This window comes from Watersipora subatra, chromosome 5 (genome assembly GCF_963576615.1).
Source record: "Watersipora subatra chromosome 5, tzWatSuba1.1, whole genome shotgun sequence".
NCBI lineage: Eukaryota > Metazoa > Bryozoa > Gymnolaemata > Cheilostomatida > Watersiporidae > Watersipora > Watersipora subatra.
The window spans coordinates 42995592-43017900 of record NC_088712.1 but is presented as its reverse complement, the minus strand read 5'-3'; the positions used below and the strand labels follow the sequence as shown (position 1 = coordinate 43017900).

General features: G+C 34.3%; 1 protein-coding gene across 2 annotated transcripts in view; it reads right to left on the bottom strand.

Annotated features, from left to right (window-relative positions):
* Positions 1-1270: 1270 nt before the first annotated feature.
* Positions 1271-22309, bottom strand: part of LOC137396652 (uncharacterized) — a 47993-nt gene continuing 26954 nt past the window's right edge. Inside the window, exons 2-5 of one of the 2 annotated variants that reach the window (XM_068082970.1) lie at positions 5571-5821; positions 3996-4277; positions 3223-3276; positions 1271-1545 (exon numbers count right to left, since the gene is read on the bottom strand). In XM_068082970.1, coding sequence (XP_067939071.1) covers positions 1457-1545; positions 3223-3276; positions 3996-4277; positions 5571-5821 — 676 coding nt within the window. In that variant the 3' untranslated portion in view covers positions 1271-1456. The remainder of the gene's footprint in view (positions 1546-3222; positions 3277-3995; positions 4278-5570; positions 5822-22309) is intronic. The other variant, XM_068082971.1, reaches the window with a different exon arrangement.

Below are 22309 nucleotides of genomic sequence, written 5' to 3'. Positions count from 1 at the left end.
ATCTCAAGGTTTACTAACAAATCATATTATCTGCATAAGTGCAAGTTGAGTGGAGAGACCAGTGGGAACTGTTTATACTTTATCATTCCATTAGATCTGATATAGAATGACGATTTTGCTTTAAAGTCTTAGTTTTACAATCCAAAGGTGATGCAGTTCTGGTTAGTTGAATAGCTTCTCTTTTGTGGCAGTTTAAATACAAAAGACTTGACACAGAACAGTTGACACAACAGCTGACTTTTATAAAGATGGTTTACTCTGAAACTAAACTTGCTTGAAATCTTGATTTTCCAATGTAAGTGGTTTGATATCATTTTCAATACTCGTTGCTAAAAATAATGTTCATCAGGATAAGTTTGTTTAATTATATTGCAATATCACAGACTATAATATACTAAAATATAAAACAATAACAAATAATAACTCTTATCAAAGGTAGATTAAATAATAGCAAAATTAGAAAGAATATAAATGAAAAATCTTTTACAATATTAAGTGAGGTTTTGAAAGATATAAAAACATACCAAAATTTATTTAGGAAAAAGCTTGCATTTTTCGTACCAACAATGAAATTTATTAGAATATTTTTATTAACAGATTTATTGAAGCAAACAAACATAAAACAGTTAAATGTATATGTTTTTTGCTATTTACTACATGTATGTAAAAATCAAGCCCTACTGTCAGACAGAAACAAATAATCAAAGGTTTGTTAAGTTCTGTGTGGTTGGTGCTACAACTGCTCACATCTAATCAACTATCCCCGCTTCAAATTCATCAAATTTTTTAATTTTTTATGTTATCATCATGATCGCCAATAACTTGTATTAGCTAACCTGAGAGACAAAATCAAATAGCTTAACTAATTTTAGATTTACTGGAAATGACATCAACTGGTAAAGATGAAATCTACAAGGTGTATAAGATGAAGAGTGACACAGGGAAGTTAATCATTAGAAAAGGCTCTTAGAATATCCATAAGTGACTGAAGAGACAGTTTTCACCAGTTTTTTATATACTGAGGTTGAAATAAACTCAAAAGGGCTATTGTTCAACTTTGATATACTAATCATAGTTTAGTACTTTGATATTAATTACAATTAATAAATTCTTCATGTGTGTATTAGAAATATAAGGTAAGGTAAGTGTGTCTTATTTATTTATGTACTTTGAAGGTAAGTGTATGTTATAAATTGATGTGTTTTGAAAAAAAGTGTATGTTGAGAATAGATGTACCCTAAATTTAAATGTGTTATAAATATATGTACACTAGAGCTAAGTTTATGCTATAAATAAATGCACACCCAATGTTCAAAGTTGAAATGCAAAAAAATTAAAATTCAAATGCTCTTTGATAAATAAAATGGGAAAGGTGAGTTCAGTTAGCAGATTAAAACTGACAAACAAACTCGGTAGACTCTGCGGTAGCTCATTATTGTGATAAAAGTGCTCACCCTTAGTCAACAATCATGACCTCACACTCATTTTCCAACTTTTCATTTTTCATGTTATGATCAAGATCTCCAATCGCTTGTACCGGGTAATCTGCAAGATGAAACCAAACTTTTTTGCAAGCCTTAACTTTGAGAGAAATGATATAAACTGGTAAAGACAAAATTTACAAAACTCATGAGTTGAGCAGTGACAGAGACAAGTTACCTGTTGAAATGAAACTCTCGGAATCTTACAGAAAACTTACAAAGAAAAAATGTATCAGTTTTTCTAAATAAGAAATTTGAAATAATCACTCATGAGAGTCTATAAAAACATTGTGTAGAGAAAAATGTCTCAGTCACCTCTACTCTTCACAAGACAGTCAAACCACAACACTGAGTGTTAAGTGCTAATGAAATATTTATTTACTAAATCTATATATTCAAATCTCAAAGTTTGTTTGTAGTTCTATTTGTAATTCGGTTTGTCCAGCTATAGCTCTTAAAATCATAGAAGGAAAATTTCATATCACAAAAGATTTGATCTCAGAACCTCCTATTTACCAGGCAATAAACTGACCAAAGGAATAATGCAAGATGCTATTGATTCATTGAACGATATGAGTCGATATCTAGGTTAAAATATGCATATCACTCTGTATTACAGCGCAACGTCACTTATTAGTAAGTTTAGCAATGCTAGCTTACTCAAATTAACTGTTGGAAATATGTCAGGCTAATGGCTAGTAGCAGGCAAATACATTACCTGCCACTTTTCTTAAGCGGTTTTTTAATACACGTGCAACGCCGGCCATTTTGCTAGTAAATATACAAGTTTACATGCATAACAGGCAATAAACCGCATGGAAAGCATGCAAAGAGTGCGCATACTGCTGTACCAAAACGATCAAATCTTCTTCCATTTATACTTTTACTTTCGTTTTAGGCTTCACCCCTATTCCTTTGTTCCACGCTCAGTTTTTCATTCATAGTTTTCTTGGTCTCTCAGTTTCTTTGTGGTATCCCGAGTGCTTTAATCGTGGCCGAGCCTTCTTCTGTGATTTGAGGGTTAGACCCTACAACCGCGGTGACCAGGAAGCCTATCGCTACGACACTAGTCCCAGCGCTCTGTCGTACCACTGGTAACAAATTGAATACGTTCTTGCGTAGGTGTCAAAAATAGACATACACTAGTTCAAGGCAAATATATGCTATAAATAGATGCACATGGATAGTAAGTTTATGCTATAAATAGATGCGCACTGAAAGTGAGTGTATGTTATGAATAGATGTTCCTGAAAGTATATGTTATTATTAATTATACCCGGAAGGTAAGTGTATGCTATGAATAGACATACATTAAAGGTAGGTCTATGTTGTAAATAGATGTACACTGAAGGTAAGTTAGCTGTATGTTTTAAGTAGATGCACACTGAAAATAAGTGTTTGCCATAAATTGATGTTTTTGAAAGTAAGTATATAGTATAAATGGATGTATTTGAAGGTGAGTGCATGCTATAAATAGATGAATGATGAAAGTAACTGTATAATATAAATAAATGTACCCTAGAGGTAAGTTTATGCTATAAACAGATGTACATTGATAGTAAGTTAATTGTATGAACAGATGTACACTGAAGGTGAATGTATGTTGTGAATAGATGCTCGTGAAGGTATGTATATGTTATTAATAAATGTACCCTAAAGGTAAGTGCTTGTTATAAATAGATGTACACTTAAGGTAAGTGGATGCTGAAGCTTACTGTTAAAACACAAAACTCTTGTATACCTGTTGAAAGCTGTAGAGACAAACTGCAGGTTTCTCCAAGTTCCTCGTGAGCCACTACAAAATAACAAGGTAAAAGCTTAAAAGACTTTGGTTAAATGCCTAGTAGTATTTATAAAATCTCATCCATAGTCTAAAACATTTACTAAAAAATTCTGTAGTAATTTGCTAGCTAATACCATTTGACTTATACTTGTAAACTAAAGAAGTTAGTTGTGTTTTGATTACAAACTTTGCATGTGGGTTTTATGATTATTTAAAAATGTTGTATATTTTCTATTATAGTAGCGTACAAATTAACAAGACTCATTTATTGGACGACTAAAATTCTCATTCACAACATTAGTACTAAATGTGAATTTAGTCAATAGCAATAAATTATATATTAAATTAATCTTCATTTTGTTCTGATTTTAAACGTAAAAGCTGCACAGCAGTAAAACTATGTTTATGTAATAATGTGAGTTGAATTCTGAACATTACATTTTTTATGGTTGAAGATAACACTCTGTACAGATATGATTACACAACATTTATTTTTATTTGCTTATTTCAAGTCATATCCATATGAGTACTCAATAAACTCATACAAAATCATCATTTTTACTTTGATATTCTCCGATAATGTTTATATTAACAGTTCATCTATGATTTATCCTTTTTGAGTGTCTAGTTTGAGTCAAAGCAACAACAGAACTTTTATTACTCTCTTTACTGAGTATGTAAAGTTAATCTGATTGAAGAGCTAAACTATAAATAACTACCTCATTACTTACCTGTTTTGTTAGTAGGCAGTTTTGCATTATTCTGAGCCTGAAGTCTCGATCTCTTCTTTTTACACTGCAGACAAAGGACCACTGAGCCAATTGTTAAAAACAGTAATAGACACGCAATAAATATCAGTGTAGCCAATACCACCAACTGTACTCTGTCAGAGGCGTTCATCTGAGTAGCCGAGGAGATTTCCGGGTTCACCCTGCTCATGCTAGAACTTGGTGCCGGCTGAGTTGCAGCCAAAGCTTCAAGGCTTTTAGTTTCACAGTAGTTGTTAAGGTATTCTAAAATATACAATTTTATTATTTTGCTCATATTTTTAGAAATATACTAGCAAAGTTCAGTGTTGTGTAAATGTTATTTTTAAAGCAAGTCACTGTTAAACCTATAATTGAATAAAAATTTTGCATCTTTCTAATTTGAAACAGAAATATTTGCTTGGCCAGTTGCATTCTGATAGTTTCTTTTGATGGAATGAACCTCTTCTGGTTGTTTAATATTTATCACAGTGTTTTCTGACCTCAACTCTTCTTTTGCATTGCTGAAATAGTCGATATTGGCGTCAAAAACGTTTTTAGCAGAGCTAAATTTCTACGAGATGCACTTTGCACAAATATATGTAGGGTCTAATGATAAACATTTACCAGCTGCATGCCTTCTAAGTGTAACTTTTAGCCTAAAATAGTCGTTCATATACCATCCTAAATTTAAACCATTTCTTTATATACATGTACTTTGAAGTGTCAAACCACATTAAACAAGGAACTGCTAATATATTAGCCTGATAGTTATTATTATTTATATGATGTTGTTTTCAAAGTTTTAAAGACAAAAAATGAAAAGCCTTGGAGTTGGACAACAAGAAAGTGAATTGTCATTGAAATAAATGATTCATTTTTAATACAATGTAATGGTGGACACCTTTTTTACTGAATACTTGCTATTATGGGTTTGTAGAAATCAAAGAACGTCAAAGAAAGGATCAAATTTGTGGCTCTTTAATTTCTAACTTTTTTTACATAGCGGCTGTCAAATAGAGGTGGCATTCAAATAGAGGTTAGGTCCAATTAGAGGAATTATGGTAATAGTAAGAACGTAATTTAAAACCTTTTAATTACCGCTTATCAAAAAACAACTATGAAAAGTTTAGTGGAATGACCTGACATGAAGATGAAATTCTGAAAGTTGGGAAATTTAATGAAATTTTCAAAATTAAAAATGGAACATGGAAAACATTAAGTTTTGCAACGAACTCTCAGGACAACCTCGATAGAGTTTTACAATGTGTTGTACCTGGTTTGAGTAAAAGAGAAAAAAGGAATCATATATAGTATACTAATGTAAGAAGAAGCAGGATGATGAATGCATTTAAACATTAATAGCACTTAATAATAGTTGATGAGATGTCTGTAAACCGTTCGTATACTAAAGCTACTTACAAATTTTAAAAGCTCATCAAAACCATCAATCCACCTTCCAGCTATCATTAATACAAAGAACTTTACAAAGTCTTCACAGACTTAAATCTAAGGTTGTACTAATATACAAAGATGTGCTGACTTTAATACTCTGATTACCTGGACAGTCAGCATTACATCTCTCCTCATCTCTAGATCTAACTTCTACTCCATCACAGACCTCATTACAAGGTTTGTACTGTGCAAAGTGGATCAGGTAGTAACAGCCATCAGTAAGACTTCTGTCTGTCTGACAATCAAGGTAGGTATACTGTGACTGTTTACCACTGCACTGCCAGATAATCTTTGCTTTGAGTAGCGCAAAGCTATCATGTGACATTAGCAAGTGAAGGAGGAGCAGCAGGCACAGCCTGTCAATACAACCAGGAAGCACTGAACTACAATCTCCAACATCTACGAGGGCGATTCGATAAGTAAAGATAATTTCCTTATAAGTTAAAATATTATTGTCATGCATGCATAATTTTTTGAAGTTATATTCTTTTAGGTGTTGTCTTCACACTTTAATCATTTTCAATAATTTTGAGGCTATAAACCTTTTTGGAGACTATTTCAAAATGGCTGCCCCTCTTGAAATTTGCTCACATGTTGAACAGAGAGCTGTAATAAGATTTTTTGTCAAGTGGAGGAGTCAGACCAAGTGACATTTATAGGAGAATGAAAGCTCAATATGGTGAGAGTTGTTTAAACCAAAACAGAGTTTTCAAATGGGCTAGCAGTTTTAAGGAAGGAAGGACCTCTCGTGAGGATGAACCAAGGTCAAGCAGGCCAAAAGAGGCAGCCACACCATCCAATTTGGAGGCTGTGGACAAGCTTGTCAGAGCAGACAGGAGGATAAAGGTAGATGAAATTGCTGAATCATTGAGCATCTCCATTGGAACAGTGCATTCCATTCTTCATGAAGATCTTGGGTACTCAAAGGTGTGCTGCAGGTGGGTACCCAAAATGCTCAGTGAAGCCAACAAAGCTAAGCGATTGGAAATGTCTAGGAAGAATCTGGACAGGGTTCTAAAAGAATGTGATTCCTTTTTAAACATACTTGTGACTTGTGATGAGATCTAGGTAGCACACTATGAGCCAGAGTCAAAGCAGCAGTCATTGAGGTGGAAACACCCATCATCTCCTGTCACAAAGAAGTTCAGAGCACAGAGAAGTGTCAAGAAAGTGATGTTGACAGTGTTTCGGGATGTGAGAGGTCCCTTTACAGTAAGCTTTCTTGAGCAGGGAACCACAGTAAACAGTGAAAATTACTGCCAACTGCTACAGTAAGTCAAGAAGGACATTAAGAACAAGAGAAGAGGCATGCAATCTCGTGGCGTCATTCTCCACCAAAACAATGCAAGGCCCCACACGGCCAATCGAACCATTGAGACCATAAACCAACTAGGTTGGGAACTGTTGGACCACCCACCTTACAGCCCTGATCTTGCACCTTCTGACTATCATCTCTTTGGTGCTCTAAAGTCCTATACCAGAGGGATTCATATGGAGACTCACGACGAGGTCAAAGCTACTGTGAGCGAATGATTACGAAGGCAATCTGCAGAATTTTATGCAGGTGGGATCAAGAAACTGGTACCAAGATGGCAGAAATGTGTTGACTTGTCTGGCAATTATGTTGAAAAAAAAGAAAAAAAGTATATAACTCAACTACAACTTGACTTATTGTAAAATTATCTTTACTTATCGAATCGCCCTGGTATTTAATCTATATCCCTGTTTAATATGATCAAGTATTTTAGATCAATTGCTTGATACCCTGTTAGTTTTATTTATCATTAAAAGAAATGAGACAAAGCAATGAAAGCTTTGAATAAGCATTGATGAATTGTCGTTTATGTTAAATCAATACAATTAACTTCAAAGTTTACTAGTAACATAGCTTATTTTCATTGAAGTGAGTAAGGACTCATGAACCCAAAAACTCACCATTGCTCATCAATCATCAAAAATTTATTAAATATACCTAGACCACAAATAACGCCAAATTTGAAAGCAGTGCTTGTGCGCTAGGTGGAAAGGTAGAAGTTTGTAAGAATACAGCATCAAAGAAACATGAAGATAAAAACAACAAGCGCTTTCTTTGTTTCAACCTCTTTCATAAATCAACTTTCAAACAGATTTATGATTTTGAATATAGTAACTTTGTTATTGTTCAAAAGTATTAATTAATTATACTTTGTAGAAAGTTTACTAGAGAAATATATAAGGGAAGGGTTCTTGTGAAGTCAATAACAAGAAAGTGACATCCTATCAGTAAACTGTGCTCCAGGTCTACATGTAGAACACAGAGATTTACTGCTGAAACAAAATAGCTGAATAAACTGGTAAAAAAAACAACAAAACAAACCTCTAACACAATATACGAGCATTATGGTTTGAGACAAATGTTTCCCATATGGAAAACTTTTCTAATAATTTTTAATCCCCAAATGGATACAAATGAAACTATAATGTTGGCGTTTAAAATTGTAATGACGGACACAGAAAATGTGAATCAAGCGCATTGTGGCTCTTCAGGTTATTGCTTGCTAAAAGTGTCAGCTCATCAATGTTCTTTATTTAAAAACCAACTTTGCGCAAAAGGCAGAAAACATTGATTATATTATATTGAGCGGTGATCAAACTAAATAATTCTGTGCACCGAGTTATACGTGTATAATAAAATTTATAGCTTTTGTGTTGCGTCATCGACTTTGTATACTAGGAGTTACAAACTGCTGAAAAAGATTAATTGATTTCTGACTCTTGTAAACATATTTACTTTCTGGGTGGTCTAGGAATTGCAATGTTTTCTACAGTCACTTTAGTTCATTGTTGAGTTGAATAACAAAACTAAGAATGAAGAGAGCCTTTATTCTTAGTAACCATTGACATTGCTTATGTAATTGTGAAGTCTTAATATTTTAATCCAGCATTGTGGCAGTTAAACAACTTGTCAATATTATTCACTTTGTAACAGGTTAGTGGTAACAATAGCCACTACACCCAGCAAAGTAAAGTTTTATTATCACATCTCAGTATATTATTTTGAAACCTTATCAAAATGTTATAGAAAATAATTTAAAAATGTGTCAGGGTTTTTTCATATCTACATGTATTAACATTTTTATGTAATTGCAAAGTCCTAATATTCTAATCCCACTTTTTTGTGATCATTTGTTAACATTCCATCCAAATTTATGCTAGCAATCATCATTGTATAAATTACTGTCGATACGTACTTTATTAAAAAGTCAACTTCTTTTGTTATAGCAACTCTTTAGCAGCAAATAACTAAAGACAGTTCTCTTTTAGGCTGTAAACACTAGTGACTGTTCCATAAAACTATTGACCATTGACAATAAGTGCAAGTATTGGACGTTGTTAATCTCTCGCAAGGCACAATCTTTCCAAAATTTACTGTACAGAAGAAGATTGGCACAAGATTACCAACAGTGTGTCACAGCTGATGTGAGATCTTTGCCAATTATCTTTTATTTTCTGCTGAAAATAGTCATTTTCAAAATGGCCTTGGGTTGCCACAAAAGCTTGGTCATGCAATAAAATGTTACCAAAATAGAGCTGTTTTCTGATTTACGGATACAGTTAAATACAACAACAGTGTTCCTGTAAGCCATATGCATAATTAGTACATTAGTACAATATGAGATAGAGCTAATGAGTTGTTAATTGTTTGCTTGCTTACTTTTATATTAAAGCTGTAAATACTATAACAATGTTCTGCTTTTCTACACTGTAATTTAGCAATAAAGTTATACAACAGACAGATAAATTAGCCAAAGAATGATCTATAGCCTGCACTAAATGCACTACTTTGTTATTGATCTGCATTACAAATATAGACCTAAGACACGAACTTCCTAGTAATGGAGCTCTTTGCAAATGCATACACAAGCAATGCACATTAGATAAAATGCATTGATTATTTTTAATGTTTCTTATGTTTACGATGGTACTGTCTGAATGACCAGTGTTGCATGAGTAAGAACATACTTTTCTACCCAGAAGTGTAGCACTAGCTGCTAAATTTAATTGCCATTGACTAAGTTTCTTTACCCAATGAATTTGAGTAACTTAGCTGCTAGCTTCAGCTTGTCTAAAGTGTTAGTACAATAAAAGCATTTTCCAAATATGCCTAATGCCAAATTCTTTGTAATCATTGATTGCTGATAATCATTACATTGCATATCAAAAGTAACTTCAGGCGTTCTAATATCAATCAATAGTATGCTGCATAAATATGTGCAGCTGCCTGTAATTGTGCTGCATAGTTGTGTGCTCAATTATTACTTAACATGAAAAAGGCAGCATAGTGCATTGGGTAGCATGCCTGCCTGCAGAAATGGTGGTTCCGAGTTCTACTCTGGTGAAGTAGTTCTTATTGGTAGATTCAAATCGCTAAAACTAGCCGAACGACAGGAAAAAGATGATAAACTAACACTAAGATTAATATATAGATAAATGGTAGAGTAAAGCAGCTTTAGTTCTCATTCAAACTGAAAATGTCCAGCATTGTGAATATACTTAGGCCTATTTGATCCCCTGACTTTAACAGCCAGGTTTATTATGACCTTCTAACCTGCAGCCTGCGCCTATTCTATGCTAAAAAGACATTTACCAAAGTGCCATGAACAGCCTCATTATTAGGCCATAGCCGATCAGCTATTCTGTTAGCTTAGGAAAAAACTCTATGGAAGAGTCATGGTCATTGTTTAGTGCTATGCTGGACTATTCTGAGGTAATGCTAGCAACTTCCTTCACCTTGCAGCAGGATCCCCATAATCTCTAGGCAGGGTTAAAAAGCTCATATTCAAGACTTCTTGAGAAGTTGTTGGTTACTCTGGCACCTACAGAAGGCTATAGCCTTATGGCTTACATGACTTATGAGCACCCGATTCATTCACTAGTAATTCTACTGCAGTATAGTATCTGCAAGTATGATACTAAAGAATGTGGGTTTGCAGGAGATATAGTGATATTATGCAAAACTGGTATAAGATGCGAACAGATTAACTAAACACACACCTCTATCACTCCAAGCAATGTGCGCATGAATTTGCTTAGAAGCTTACCTTTTAAGAGCCATCAGAGCTGATGCAATATACTTGCTTTTGAGCTGGGTGGTTATAAGGAAGTGATTGACTAGTGCCGAAACCCTCCAATAAAGGCTTGTTTTTCAGACCCTGGATAATGTGACTAGTGGGAAATACCAATAAGTTCCAATCTTGTTATGCGTTGTAAAGTGAAACTGCTTCAACGTAGCGCCTTTCACTGCCAAACAGCTACTTGAACCCAAGTATCTTTTTGGCAGTGACACAGCTTATTGGTCTATGGGGACAAAAACACATTACACCAGTAAGCTGTGCTAAGTAAGTGTACATCTGAGCCTACCTGTGTGTGCGTGCGTGCGTGCGTGTGTTTGTGTCACAAATGGCAAAGCTTAAAGCAGACTTAGATTTGACATATAGTAGTAATCACATGTATATTGTGTCCAGTAATCATGTACGCTACATGATACAGTGAAAGTGACTTGATTTGTTGCTAACCTAGATATTAAATAATGTATGACAGTCAGCATGTGAATCTGGTATGTTGCAGTATTGTATTAAAAGGGTACTATAGAGTAATTATTCCTGCCTGAGAACCAGAAAAAGACTGAAGCTTTCTGGTAGACGATCTTTGTACAATTGTTCAATTAGTTCAATCCCTTGATTACAATTGATAATGTTCTCTATTTACCTATCTGTTCAATTTTAAGGAACTTCACAATATATAATCTTTTTGAATCTATAATTAAATGCCTTCACTATTTGGGTCCTGTATACATTGTCAAACTGAAGTAAATGAAAATGGAACAGACTTGGTAAAGGTACCGGCAAAGAAAAGGGTCTACGGGATTGAAAAAAATCTGTATCATAGCCAGGTTTACGATTAAGGCATTCATAAGGTCACTGCTACGTATGAGACCCATCAAAGTGTATAACAACGCCCACAGAATTAATTGACAGAACTCCAGAGGCCAATTTCTTTAAACAACACGTAAATTGGCATATTGAAAATGAAAACAAATCTATAAAAAGTAATATATATTTTACTTTTCATATATTCATTTATATTTGTAAATACACTTTTTTGTTTCTATCATTCTGTTAAAGTTTTTGCTATTAAATATTTGCCATATTTATTCTTTTTGTTATCTTGACCCTAAGGTAAAAGGTCAGTAAATAAAATACTCTACAAACAACTTAACTTAATCTTGAAATTATTTGAGCTCACACACAAGTCTTCCTCAGCGCTACTAAATCCTTAATCCATAGTTCATTCATTTTTTCAATGTATTAAAAAAACATTATAATGCAATATAACTTGACCAAGAGGACGATTGCCTATATAGCATTAGTGACTATTGATTAAACATGTACTCTTATATTTATACAGCCTCTAGAACTTTTTCAGTTAGCTAAACTTCTATAGTAGTTAAACTCATCATATCTATTTATTACCAACTTGTGATGCTGCTGATATATGCTTTATGCATTTGTTGCAAAGCTTCCTGAATCAGTGTCCGCTAGGACTCAATTCTTTGCATTTTGTTATCAACTCTCTTGAGTTCTATTAGTTTTTAATCATGGTTATATAACCACTTTAGTTCATCTGACACTACTAGTAAGTTTGTCAATGCTATCTGATCTTCAGAAGTTTAATGTATAATATAGCCTTATGTGTTAATTGACCTTCAAAGTAAGATAACAATGGCTTATCTATTCTCTGCAGTTAGGATGATATCTACAGACAAGGGAGCTGAATAGACATAAAATATTTCATATTACATTTCAGACTAACATTAAGGATTCCATGGTAAAAACTTAACTGTTGTACATGATCTTATAAACTCTATATGATCTCTCCGAGTACAAAGGTCAACTGATGGTCAAATAAACAGCCAAACGCTGTTAAAGAGTAAACAAAAAGCCTTTTCTGTGTTGAGTGTTAATTTATTACTACATACACTACCGTGACAGGCTTGAGAATCACATAGGTGCTTCTGTACTTTGCATAGTATATTTATGCCTGACTTAACTTTAGGGAAGTACACAAATGGGACAGTGTCTGTCTTGAAAACTACATGCAATTTGTTCTGCTAAAAGTTGCAAAAGTTGCTAAAAGTTTTAAACATGTTGTTATATTTAGCTCATTAGGTAGTAGAAGTGTATTGAATTAAATTATTTTTAAGCTAGCAAACTGTTTAACTACAGTTTAAACTGGAAGCTACTGGGAGCATTTAGTTCTAGCTGAACTGTGCTGGTCAAAGGTTTATTCTGCCTTTATACAATTTAGTTAAACATTTAATTTAATATGGCATTTTGATTAGGTAACATTTGACAGCTAGTTTTGTTATTAAGGTCAACTGTTTATCTTTAGGAATAAGCACACAAGTTTGAAATAAGAAACCATTCATGATAAATTTCTAGGCACTCCTTTCATATAATATGAAACCAAACAGTTTAATAGTATTGACTGAGCGTTCCTGTTGCTTTCTAATATTAGACTGTAATGGATGTATCCACAGTTCCTTGTCAACTTTCTCATGACACTATAATACGTTGTCAAATATACAGGCTACTGGATAATTGATTACACCGTTAGCCAATAAGCTTGCTAACATTGTTTAATACAATACTGTAAATAAAGCCAAAGATTGAGAGATAAAAATAGCGGCATATACATGCAAGAGTAGTTATGTTGCCGCCTCTATGCTTCAATAATTTTCACTTCTGAACTTTTTTGCAGTGCGCAACAGTTTTGCACTGACAATATGTAAACAAGTTTTAAATAAAAAACCATGCAAGATAAACTTCTTAGCACTCCTTTCTTATAGTATGAAGCCAAACAGTTTAATAGTATTGACTGAGCCTTCCTGTTGTTTTGGAATATTCCACTGTGATGGATGTATCCACAGTTCCTTGCTAACCTATTTATTATGCTGTTAAAGATAATCAATAATACACTCTGCTGAATAAATTGCTGTACCATCAGCCAATGAGCTTGCTTCTATTGTATTAAACATAAATAAAACCGCAGCAAAGAATGAAAGATTAAACTAGCAGTGTACTCGTGTCAACCACATATAAATGCGTTGAACTGCCTGTTTAGCTTTTTGTAAAAGTTTCACAAGATCAGGCAAAGATAAAGCAAGAGATTTTGCAGAATCGACCGCATCATGGTTTCTTTACACTATCAAAATCTGTCTTTAAAGAGATTATTGTACATGTAGTATAAACTCTCTGTTTTAACTAGTTGGTTCTGTTAAAGATGTTTAGAGGACTCTAATAAAAAATGTCTACTCATATTTCTAAAAAATGTAATACTAAAAAAGGTTGTTATAGCCACCGATTCTGTCATATAGAAATGATCAACTTTGTTACTTATCACAATGTTAAATGCATGCTTTAGAAGATTACTGGCAGTGTTGAGATCTATTTTAAGTTTTTTCTCTTATAAACCGAAATCCCCAGTCAACAGGAACCAAAACTTTAGTATTAGTCTATCATAATGTGCAACTATACATATAATTATGTAACTGTATTACTATACATGTTACACGACAATATGAGAAATTGTCAACAAATTTGATTGTGTTGTACACACAGATTCCAACATTCATTGTTTCAAACCCTGACAGAGGACGCCATGACAGTAAAAAAAGTTGTTTACACTTGGGGAAAATATTCAGAAAGCAGTAACAGAAGCATAAACAAGCTACAAACAAAAATCTCCATTTTCTTCCAATACGCTTTTATTTCATATTTTTCGTTCATTTAGTATTGCAAAAACGATCGTTTTTTTCTCAAAATGGCTAAACTTTTGGTAACTAACGGAGACCAATATATTTTAGTTTACTATTAGTAAAAAAAATAAATAAAAAAACGCTATAAGTTAACCAGAAATCTATTTAGAAAAAAACGTTCGCGTGGCGACATAATAGTTGCTCTGTCCATTGGCGTCAGTATTGCTAAACGACAATAATGTCGCTTTGTCTGCCAAAGGGTTAACAGTCAAGATCATCTTCTATAGTGATATAAATGTGAAGTTCCTTTCTTCATTCTTTTTATTATATGTATATCCCCTCTAACAGCATTTGTGTTATCGACATGTCGTTGTTCGTAAAAGGAAATTTTGTCCTTTGATGATGAGGATTTCCCCTTCATTGCAGCTATCCAATAGTGTGCCTTAAACATGCCAGCTACATTACTTCAGCACTAATTTCCTACTGACTCGAATAGCAAACACTAATAGACCTCTGGTGAGCCAGACAAAATATTATAAAAATTAATTATATATCCTATTCTTCAAAAAACTTAGAGTAAGTATTATGCTTTTTACCTCTGAAAATTCAAATTTGATAAGCCAATGTAAACTTGCATTGGGTAATAACAGGCTACATAATGCTGGGTAACCATTAGCATTCATCAAATGCTGGTATTGCTTTGCTTGTCAAAACCTACTACACCATGGCACAGATTATGCATCACTTTGGTGTAAACAGAACTCTACACCTTTGACTACTGCCAAGTTAAAGACTATCAACTTATACCTTCAGGGAAGCTGTACTCAGCCCTTTCTACCAAAATAAACGATGTAAACATAAAAATATTGACAATGCCAAGCCTTTAGGCATACAAATAGACAATCATTTACGGTTCTCATGCTATTTTAACTCTACTATCTCAAAAACTAGACCATAATTGCATGCTCTAATTGAACTCTAGCAGAATTGTACATGGTCCATTTTGCTCCCAGCTGGTTCCCATTTATATCGAAAAGCGGTAAAGAAAATTGAGAACGCTCTACAAAATGACACCTTATTGTTGTGCTATCTGATATAGACAGTTATGAGTAGCTTTCAAATGACCTCAGTGCTGAAGAGCTAAATGTGTTTGTAAGTATTTACTGTTTCAAATACTGAAATCAAACTGTGAAGGATTTTACTGGCCTTTACTCAGATACGATCTGGAATGTAAGAATGGCTGCATAAAATGCAAAAGAAGTAAGAATGGTTTCGCTCATTTTAATCGAAGGAATTCCCATTGGTAGCGTACCTACCATTACTCTGCTATCCTAGCGAGATTGCTCTCTATATATGTACATATACTAGCTGTGATACCCGGCGTTGCCTGGGTAATAAAAAAGTCTTTGAACAGAAAATTGATTTATATTCAACATATAACAACATTTGCCACTCTAACTTTCAAGCTACATATCATGAGAAAAGGGTTTTGTGTAATTGAAATAAATTAAGAGAGAAAATAAAAACAACTGGGAAGGTTTTCAAACTTTTCCAAACCACTGTAACTTTCAAACTTCATATCATGAGGACAAGGTTTTCAAACCATTTTAAATTTAAAAGTTCACAACTTTCAGCGACGTATAGCTTTTAATAACGTACAGGGGAACCTAGGTTCTTGAACATAATCCGTTCCAAAAGGTTGTTATGTGTTACCCATTAGGTTAGGGTATGTGTTGGGTTGTTGTAGCGCTGCTAACCGAGTTTTTCGAGATCCGAAACAATTTTTCCCATTAAATAAAATTATGTAGATTTCAATCCGTTGCAAGATGAGAAAAACTTGGGTAAATTCAGAGATATACTTTGGTAAAGTATTTTTTTCAACATTTTACACCATAAGCTGTACCGTATACTGCATACTAAAATAGAAACGGGTATATATAGATGGTGTTTAATTTTAATAAAAGGCTTTATATTTATGATGATGGAAAAAGAAAGCAAAAGCAAACATTTCGTATGTTTGGCTTTTAAAACAACCAAAGCAACAAAGGTTAAAATACAATACTAAAAGTTGCAAAAATAGATAATGAAACAGCAAAAAATGCAACAGATAGTTACATCAAAAATCGTAGGAGAAAGAAAATATAAACAACAATGGCCTGTTTACTTTACATCTTTAAAGGAGACTCATCCTCCAAAACATTTTAGGGTAACTCGACTGGAAGGGTTATCTCCCTAGCAAATTTCTTTGGTAAAGGAGGCGTCATCCCACATGGTTTCTCCCTTTTTGTATAGATTTTATGAAGCGTAAAATGCTTATGCGTTTCCAAGAGATTCCGGAGCTTTGCTAATTGCAATGCGCATGCTCCAGTTTAGTCGAGAACCGAATTTATGTTCAAGCTCCGAGGCAAACAAATCTCAAAATCTTTGGGAGAAAACTAAGGCTAAAATAATTAGCATGCGTGGGCTGTATATTTTATATAAAAACGTATCTGATCACCATAATGGTGTTCTAGCTCTGTGGTAGAACATCCGGATAAAACACATGCCGATTCAAAAATCGTTGTAAGTTCAAATCCATCAGGTTGTGGAAAATCAAGATTTTAAGATCCATAGCCCAAAAACTCACAGATATATATCTATCTTCTATATATATATTTCTCAAAGTATGTTGTAAATCCAGCCATAGATCTTAAAATCTTGAATTAAATATTCTATACTGAAGAGGATTCGATCTCGGATCAAGCCGTTCATAAGTCTTATGCCTAGCCCACTGGACTATGGAAGTCGAATTGCTAGCCTGCCAATATAAGGCATTATATCAGAGCAATACCTAACTGCTTTATGTATGATGCGGTCATAGCATAACATCACGAGAAGCTGTTGCTCACATTATTAAACTGCCTAATAGCTAAACTCTCACTACTTCTCATTGTTTGTAATACAAAAAACTTTTCTCATGATATGTACATGTAGTTTGAAAGTTAGAATGGCAGATGTTGTTATATGTTAAATACAAATCAATTTTCTGTCCAAATACTCTTCTATTGAAAGGGCAACGCCGTGTGGCATAGCAAGGATATATATACATATATATATATATATATATATATATATATATATATATATATATATATATATATACCAATATATATATATGTATATATGTCTATGGAGTGCCATTTGTAAAATTTTGTGATATCCACACTATAAAAACATTTTTAGTATGCCAGTTTACATGTTTAATATGTCAAGATTCATGTTTAGTATGCTAATTTACATATTTAGTATGTGAAGATTCGTGTTTAGTATGTCAGTTCACATGTTTTACGTATATGGCAAGATTCATGTTTAGTATGCTAATTTACATGTTTAGTATGTGAAGATTTGTGTTTAGTATGTCAAAATTCATGTTTGGTATGCTAACTTTAATATTTTATATTGCGAAACGCGCATGTTCGCTATTCCGCTGCGATCCTGTTTAATATGCCAATACGCATTTTTGTTATTCAACTTTTATTTTACAGTATATGTTTACTTTATATGCGATTTCTTTTTTATTACATTTCGAAGAAATGCTCCTAAGTCAATCGCGCCTTTTTTTACACGTAGCCCGCGGCCCATCGATAAATAGTTGGCAAACTTGTAGAATTTCGATCAATAGCCCTGGAGAGCGAAGACACTAAAGCAAGATTTCCTCACCGCGGGCACCCGAAGCGAGCTTTGCCACATTTGTTCGTTTAATAGAACAAATTTTTAAATTCAAAAGTTACTTGACTTTAAAAAAGGTAAGAGTTAACTAAGACTCAACTTTTTAGCTTACTTACTTGTTAATTTCTCAAATACCAAGTCTTTATCACAGCAAGTGAGTATTGTAGGTTGCTGTTCTGCAGTAACAATGACGTAGATTTCTTCATCGACCTTTTTTATAATATACTGAGGAAGTTATCCATCGACTTACTGAGACTCCACTCACTCTGCATTTTTTAACTCTTGCTCGTTCAGTGGTTTTTTGTTGCAAAGAAGCTTTACCATTCATACAATTGTATTAGCAGCAAGCAAATGATTTTAATAACGGAAACTTTTGTATAGTGTGTGCGTATATATACATGTATATAAATATATAGTCACTGTCATTAGCGTCAGTGTGAGTCAATCAGTGGTCAGTCAACAAATTTTAATGGTTTTTTTTACGGTGAGTTATAAGATATCAATGCTAAAAGTGACAGCATTACAATGACAATAAAATAGACGCGTAAGAACAATAGACATAGTTTTATTGAATGCGTGAAGTATATTTGTGAAAATATTTTGATGAATGAGGTTGCATGAAAGTGTAAACAGAAAACATCCTGTGACAACTACGTCCCATTTGAGCTGTTTTAGAAAGCGGATCCAAACTACGGCGGTCCCGTGTGGCTGGGATTAAATGTTCGTTTTTTGCTTTTAAGAGCTTGTAATCACATTCCCATATATTTTGCACCTACAACACAACAGAGTAAGACATGGTGAATCTTATGATACCAAATAATTGTAATGTGAATTTTGTCGCAAGTCAACCTTTAATAATTATATATATAATCATCCTACCCATATTGGTTGTGGCATATATGGTGTTAAATGAAAGCTGATGTTAAAATGCACACTTACCAAAGACCTGTCTAGCATAAGTGTGGAACATTCGCATGATCTTATCTTCTATGACTCGACAAGCAGAGCCTTTTGGTGAAACATCAACTCTGAAGATGCGAATGAATGCAGCCATGCTTTCATGTCTTTGGACCACCATTTTTGTAACAAAAGACCAAACAGTCCCAATCGACACCAGCTGAAAGATAACTTAATACTTGAAAATATATAAATATTTAGGTTTGATAGTTGTGTGGCAATCGGGTTACGTATAGGGAAGACCCTTCTTTCTCACAGCTGAGATTGAACATGACAACCAAAAAGCAATAGTGGTGCATATTTACAGCAGCTTATAAAACAACTGTACATTGACTGTAAATTTGATTAGTCTGGTATGACCGACTCAAGCAGTCAGTAAAGAGGTAGTGTGATGCAAATAGGACGAAGCACCATAGGAGCAGGCTATTTTTATGACTGGAGAGCTACATTACTAACCTGCCAGACTCCAGTACGGGAAAGCCCTTCCACAAATTGAGTATACATGGTGCCTTCCCCCTTCCATTGCTTCAATTGAAATGTTGGGTCAGCTTGTAGTAAGCCGAGTCCTGAAAAATTACAATTATCAATCCGTGTTGCTCATGGTCTTTGTTTTTGCTGGCAGTATTCAAAGGTTCAGTAGCAGGCTAGTTATAGCATCTTGTTATGATCAAAGCCTAAAAGGCCTGTTAACTACAAAACTTATTGGGAAACAGAAACAATTTTTGCTACAATCAAACACAAAAAGGTAGCCTAATCATTTCAGCTCAAAACAAAATTGAGCCTAGGAACCCTTTCTTCCTCCACTCAAGTATTTATTTACCTATAACCAATCCAAAGCAATAATAATACTTTTTCTCCAAGAAATTTTCCACAAGATGTAGTTTCTCATTTTTAACTAAAAGGTCTCCCATTTTTTGGAGGCATAGCCTGAAGAACTCTTTTCCTGGTCCTCCAAAATCTATGCAGTCTGAATAAGAAAATTCCCTATAGATAATGAACTTGTAAAATGTTGGTTACCATTGAGTTTTTATCTACTTGATTTCATAAATAGATTTTAAACAGATGTGTATGTATACATGATTTCATAAGTTGACTTTCAAACCACTGCATCAATTAACTGTTATTAATAATTTTCTCTCCTCACTTACTTTCAAGGTTGAAGTTAACTTCAAGTGGAACCCTGCAGTCTAAACTGTCGAAGTTACAACTCTCAGCCTCAATAAGCTCCTCAACACCGGTTTCAACTATTTTATACCTTGACATACATATAGGTACAGTTGCTCATTGTATGTCACTGCTTTCGCTGATCAGATCTAATGGCCTGGAATCAGGTCGCCAAAGTCATTTAGTAAATGCCTGTATTATTTCTTTCATCCCTTCAAACTTCTGGTCAGCTCTGAAATACAGCAAATAATATAGCATGAAAAATATAAATCACAACAGGCCGACAAAATATCATGATGTAGCACAATGTAGGGATTACATGTTTGTATGAGCAACAAGTTTCAGTATAGCTCCAGTATAAAGCTTTCGCCCAAACCAAATATAATATAATAATACATATATAGTCATTAATCAGGCAGCAGTAGTTTTGACAGAAAAAGGCATTGACTATGTTGGTTGAATACCTGTGAGCTGCATCGAGCGCGGCATTGATGACTTGTGTCTCTGATTCATGGCCTGAAGCAACGGTTGATGTAGAGGCTGAAGAAGAGGCTGACACACTGGCTGATGTAAAGGCTGGCACACTGGCTAAAAAAGAGGCTGGTACACTGGCTGAAGAAGAGGCTGACGGAAAATCTGGTACACTGGCTGATGGTTCTGTATCAGGGAGACGACTGAAAGGAGTCCAAACAAGGGTTGTTAAACTGTCGTATCACGCCAAAATTACTTGCCAGATATCTAACACACACTGCTATTTTCCTAAACGAGAAATACAGAAATACATTGCCACCTACCTAAGAGCCTCGTTTTCCACAATCATGACATCTTTATCCCAGGCCAGGTCAGGTAGACTGACATCTGATTCTGAGGTACTAGAAAATAACATTAAACTAGAGATGTAATTGAATACAAAAACATACTACACCATCATTAGTTTATGACATTGAAGTCGCAGTGAATGTAAAAGCTGCATTCACGATTAATTTTAACTAATATCTAAAGCTCAATATTAGTATCACTAGTAGCTGTCTACTACTCGTTTTTTATTGTATCCATTTGATTTTTCAATCTGTTTACCAGAGCCGCTCAAATTGTCGTCTCGCATCAAAATTTTTAGAATTTCAAAGTTTTATGATAACAATAATTGCTTGATCGGGCAGCTATGAGCAGTTGTTGACCTATAGTTTATCATCTAAAGACATGCATCTTTCTAAAGCCTGGTTCCCATATCGATCGCGATACTCCGGCGGTTACTTGTGCAGCAAAACATTTGCGACGTTAGGCTCGGCAGCATATGTTCACATATAAGCTGTATCACTAAACATAATCGCCATGCTGTTTCTATAATGGTGACCTTCACCTGTACAGTGCATTTCGGGAAGGTTTTGTCTGCGGCCTTTTGCGAAAGTTGAACAGCGCTAAACTATTGCGATGCCACCGGCAACTACCGGCGGTCCTCGGTGGTACCCCGAGCGTAGGTTCCCATTTCACTGCTAATAGCCTGCGGTGCTGTTGCCGGTGCTTTGCGACATATATGGGAACCAGGCTTAACGAGCAGCTATGAGCAGTTGTTCACCAATAGTTTATCATCTAGAGACATGCATCTTTCAAACGAGCAGCTATGAGCAGTTGTTGACCTACAGTTTATCATCTAAAGACATGCAACTTTCTAACGAAAATTGTAGATAGAGATAGAAGCAGATGTTGTGGATAGAAAGCAGTATCTTACCTATCACCCTGTTGCTGAAGGAATTGATAATAATAATTAAGATGATGGCATACATTCGGCTGACCTTTATTGATACAAGCTAGCATGACCACTTAATAGCCACACCTAAATAATCTCTATAAATCAGGAGATTCATGAACACCCAAGCCACCACTTGCTAGTGTTGTGTATGTGGCTCTAGAGTTTTAGATACTCCTTGACATGAAAAAGGTTGTGATGTCATGACATGTTGTCAGCTAGTCAAAAATACAAGGTTACAGAGTATTTAGGTATTTGTTAGTTATTATTAGTATTTATTAGTATTTGTTTTGCCTGCCACTAATGCAGTGAGTGAGAGATTTTTTTCTGCATTGAAGCGAATCAAAACATCGGTGAGAAGGACTATGAGGCAGACTCATTTAAATAATCTTCTAATATTACACATACATGTATATAATAAAATTCCAAAAATTCAGCATAAAATTCCGCTCTGTTTTTATCCATATTTAT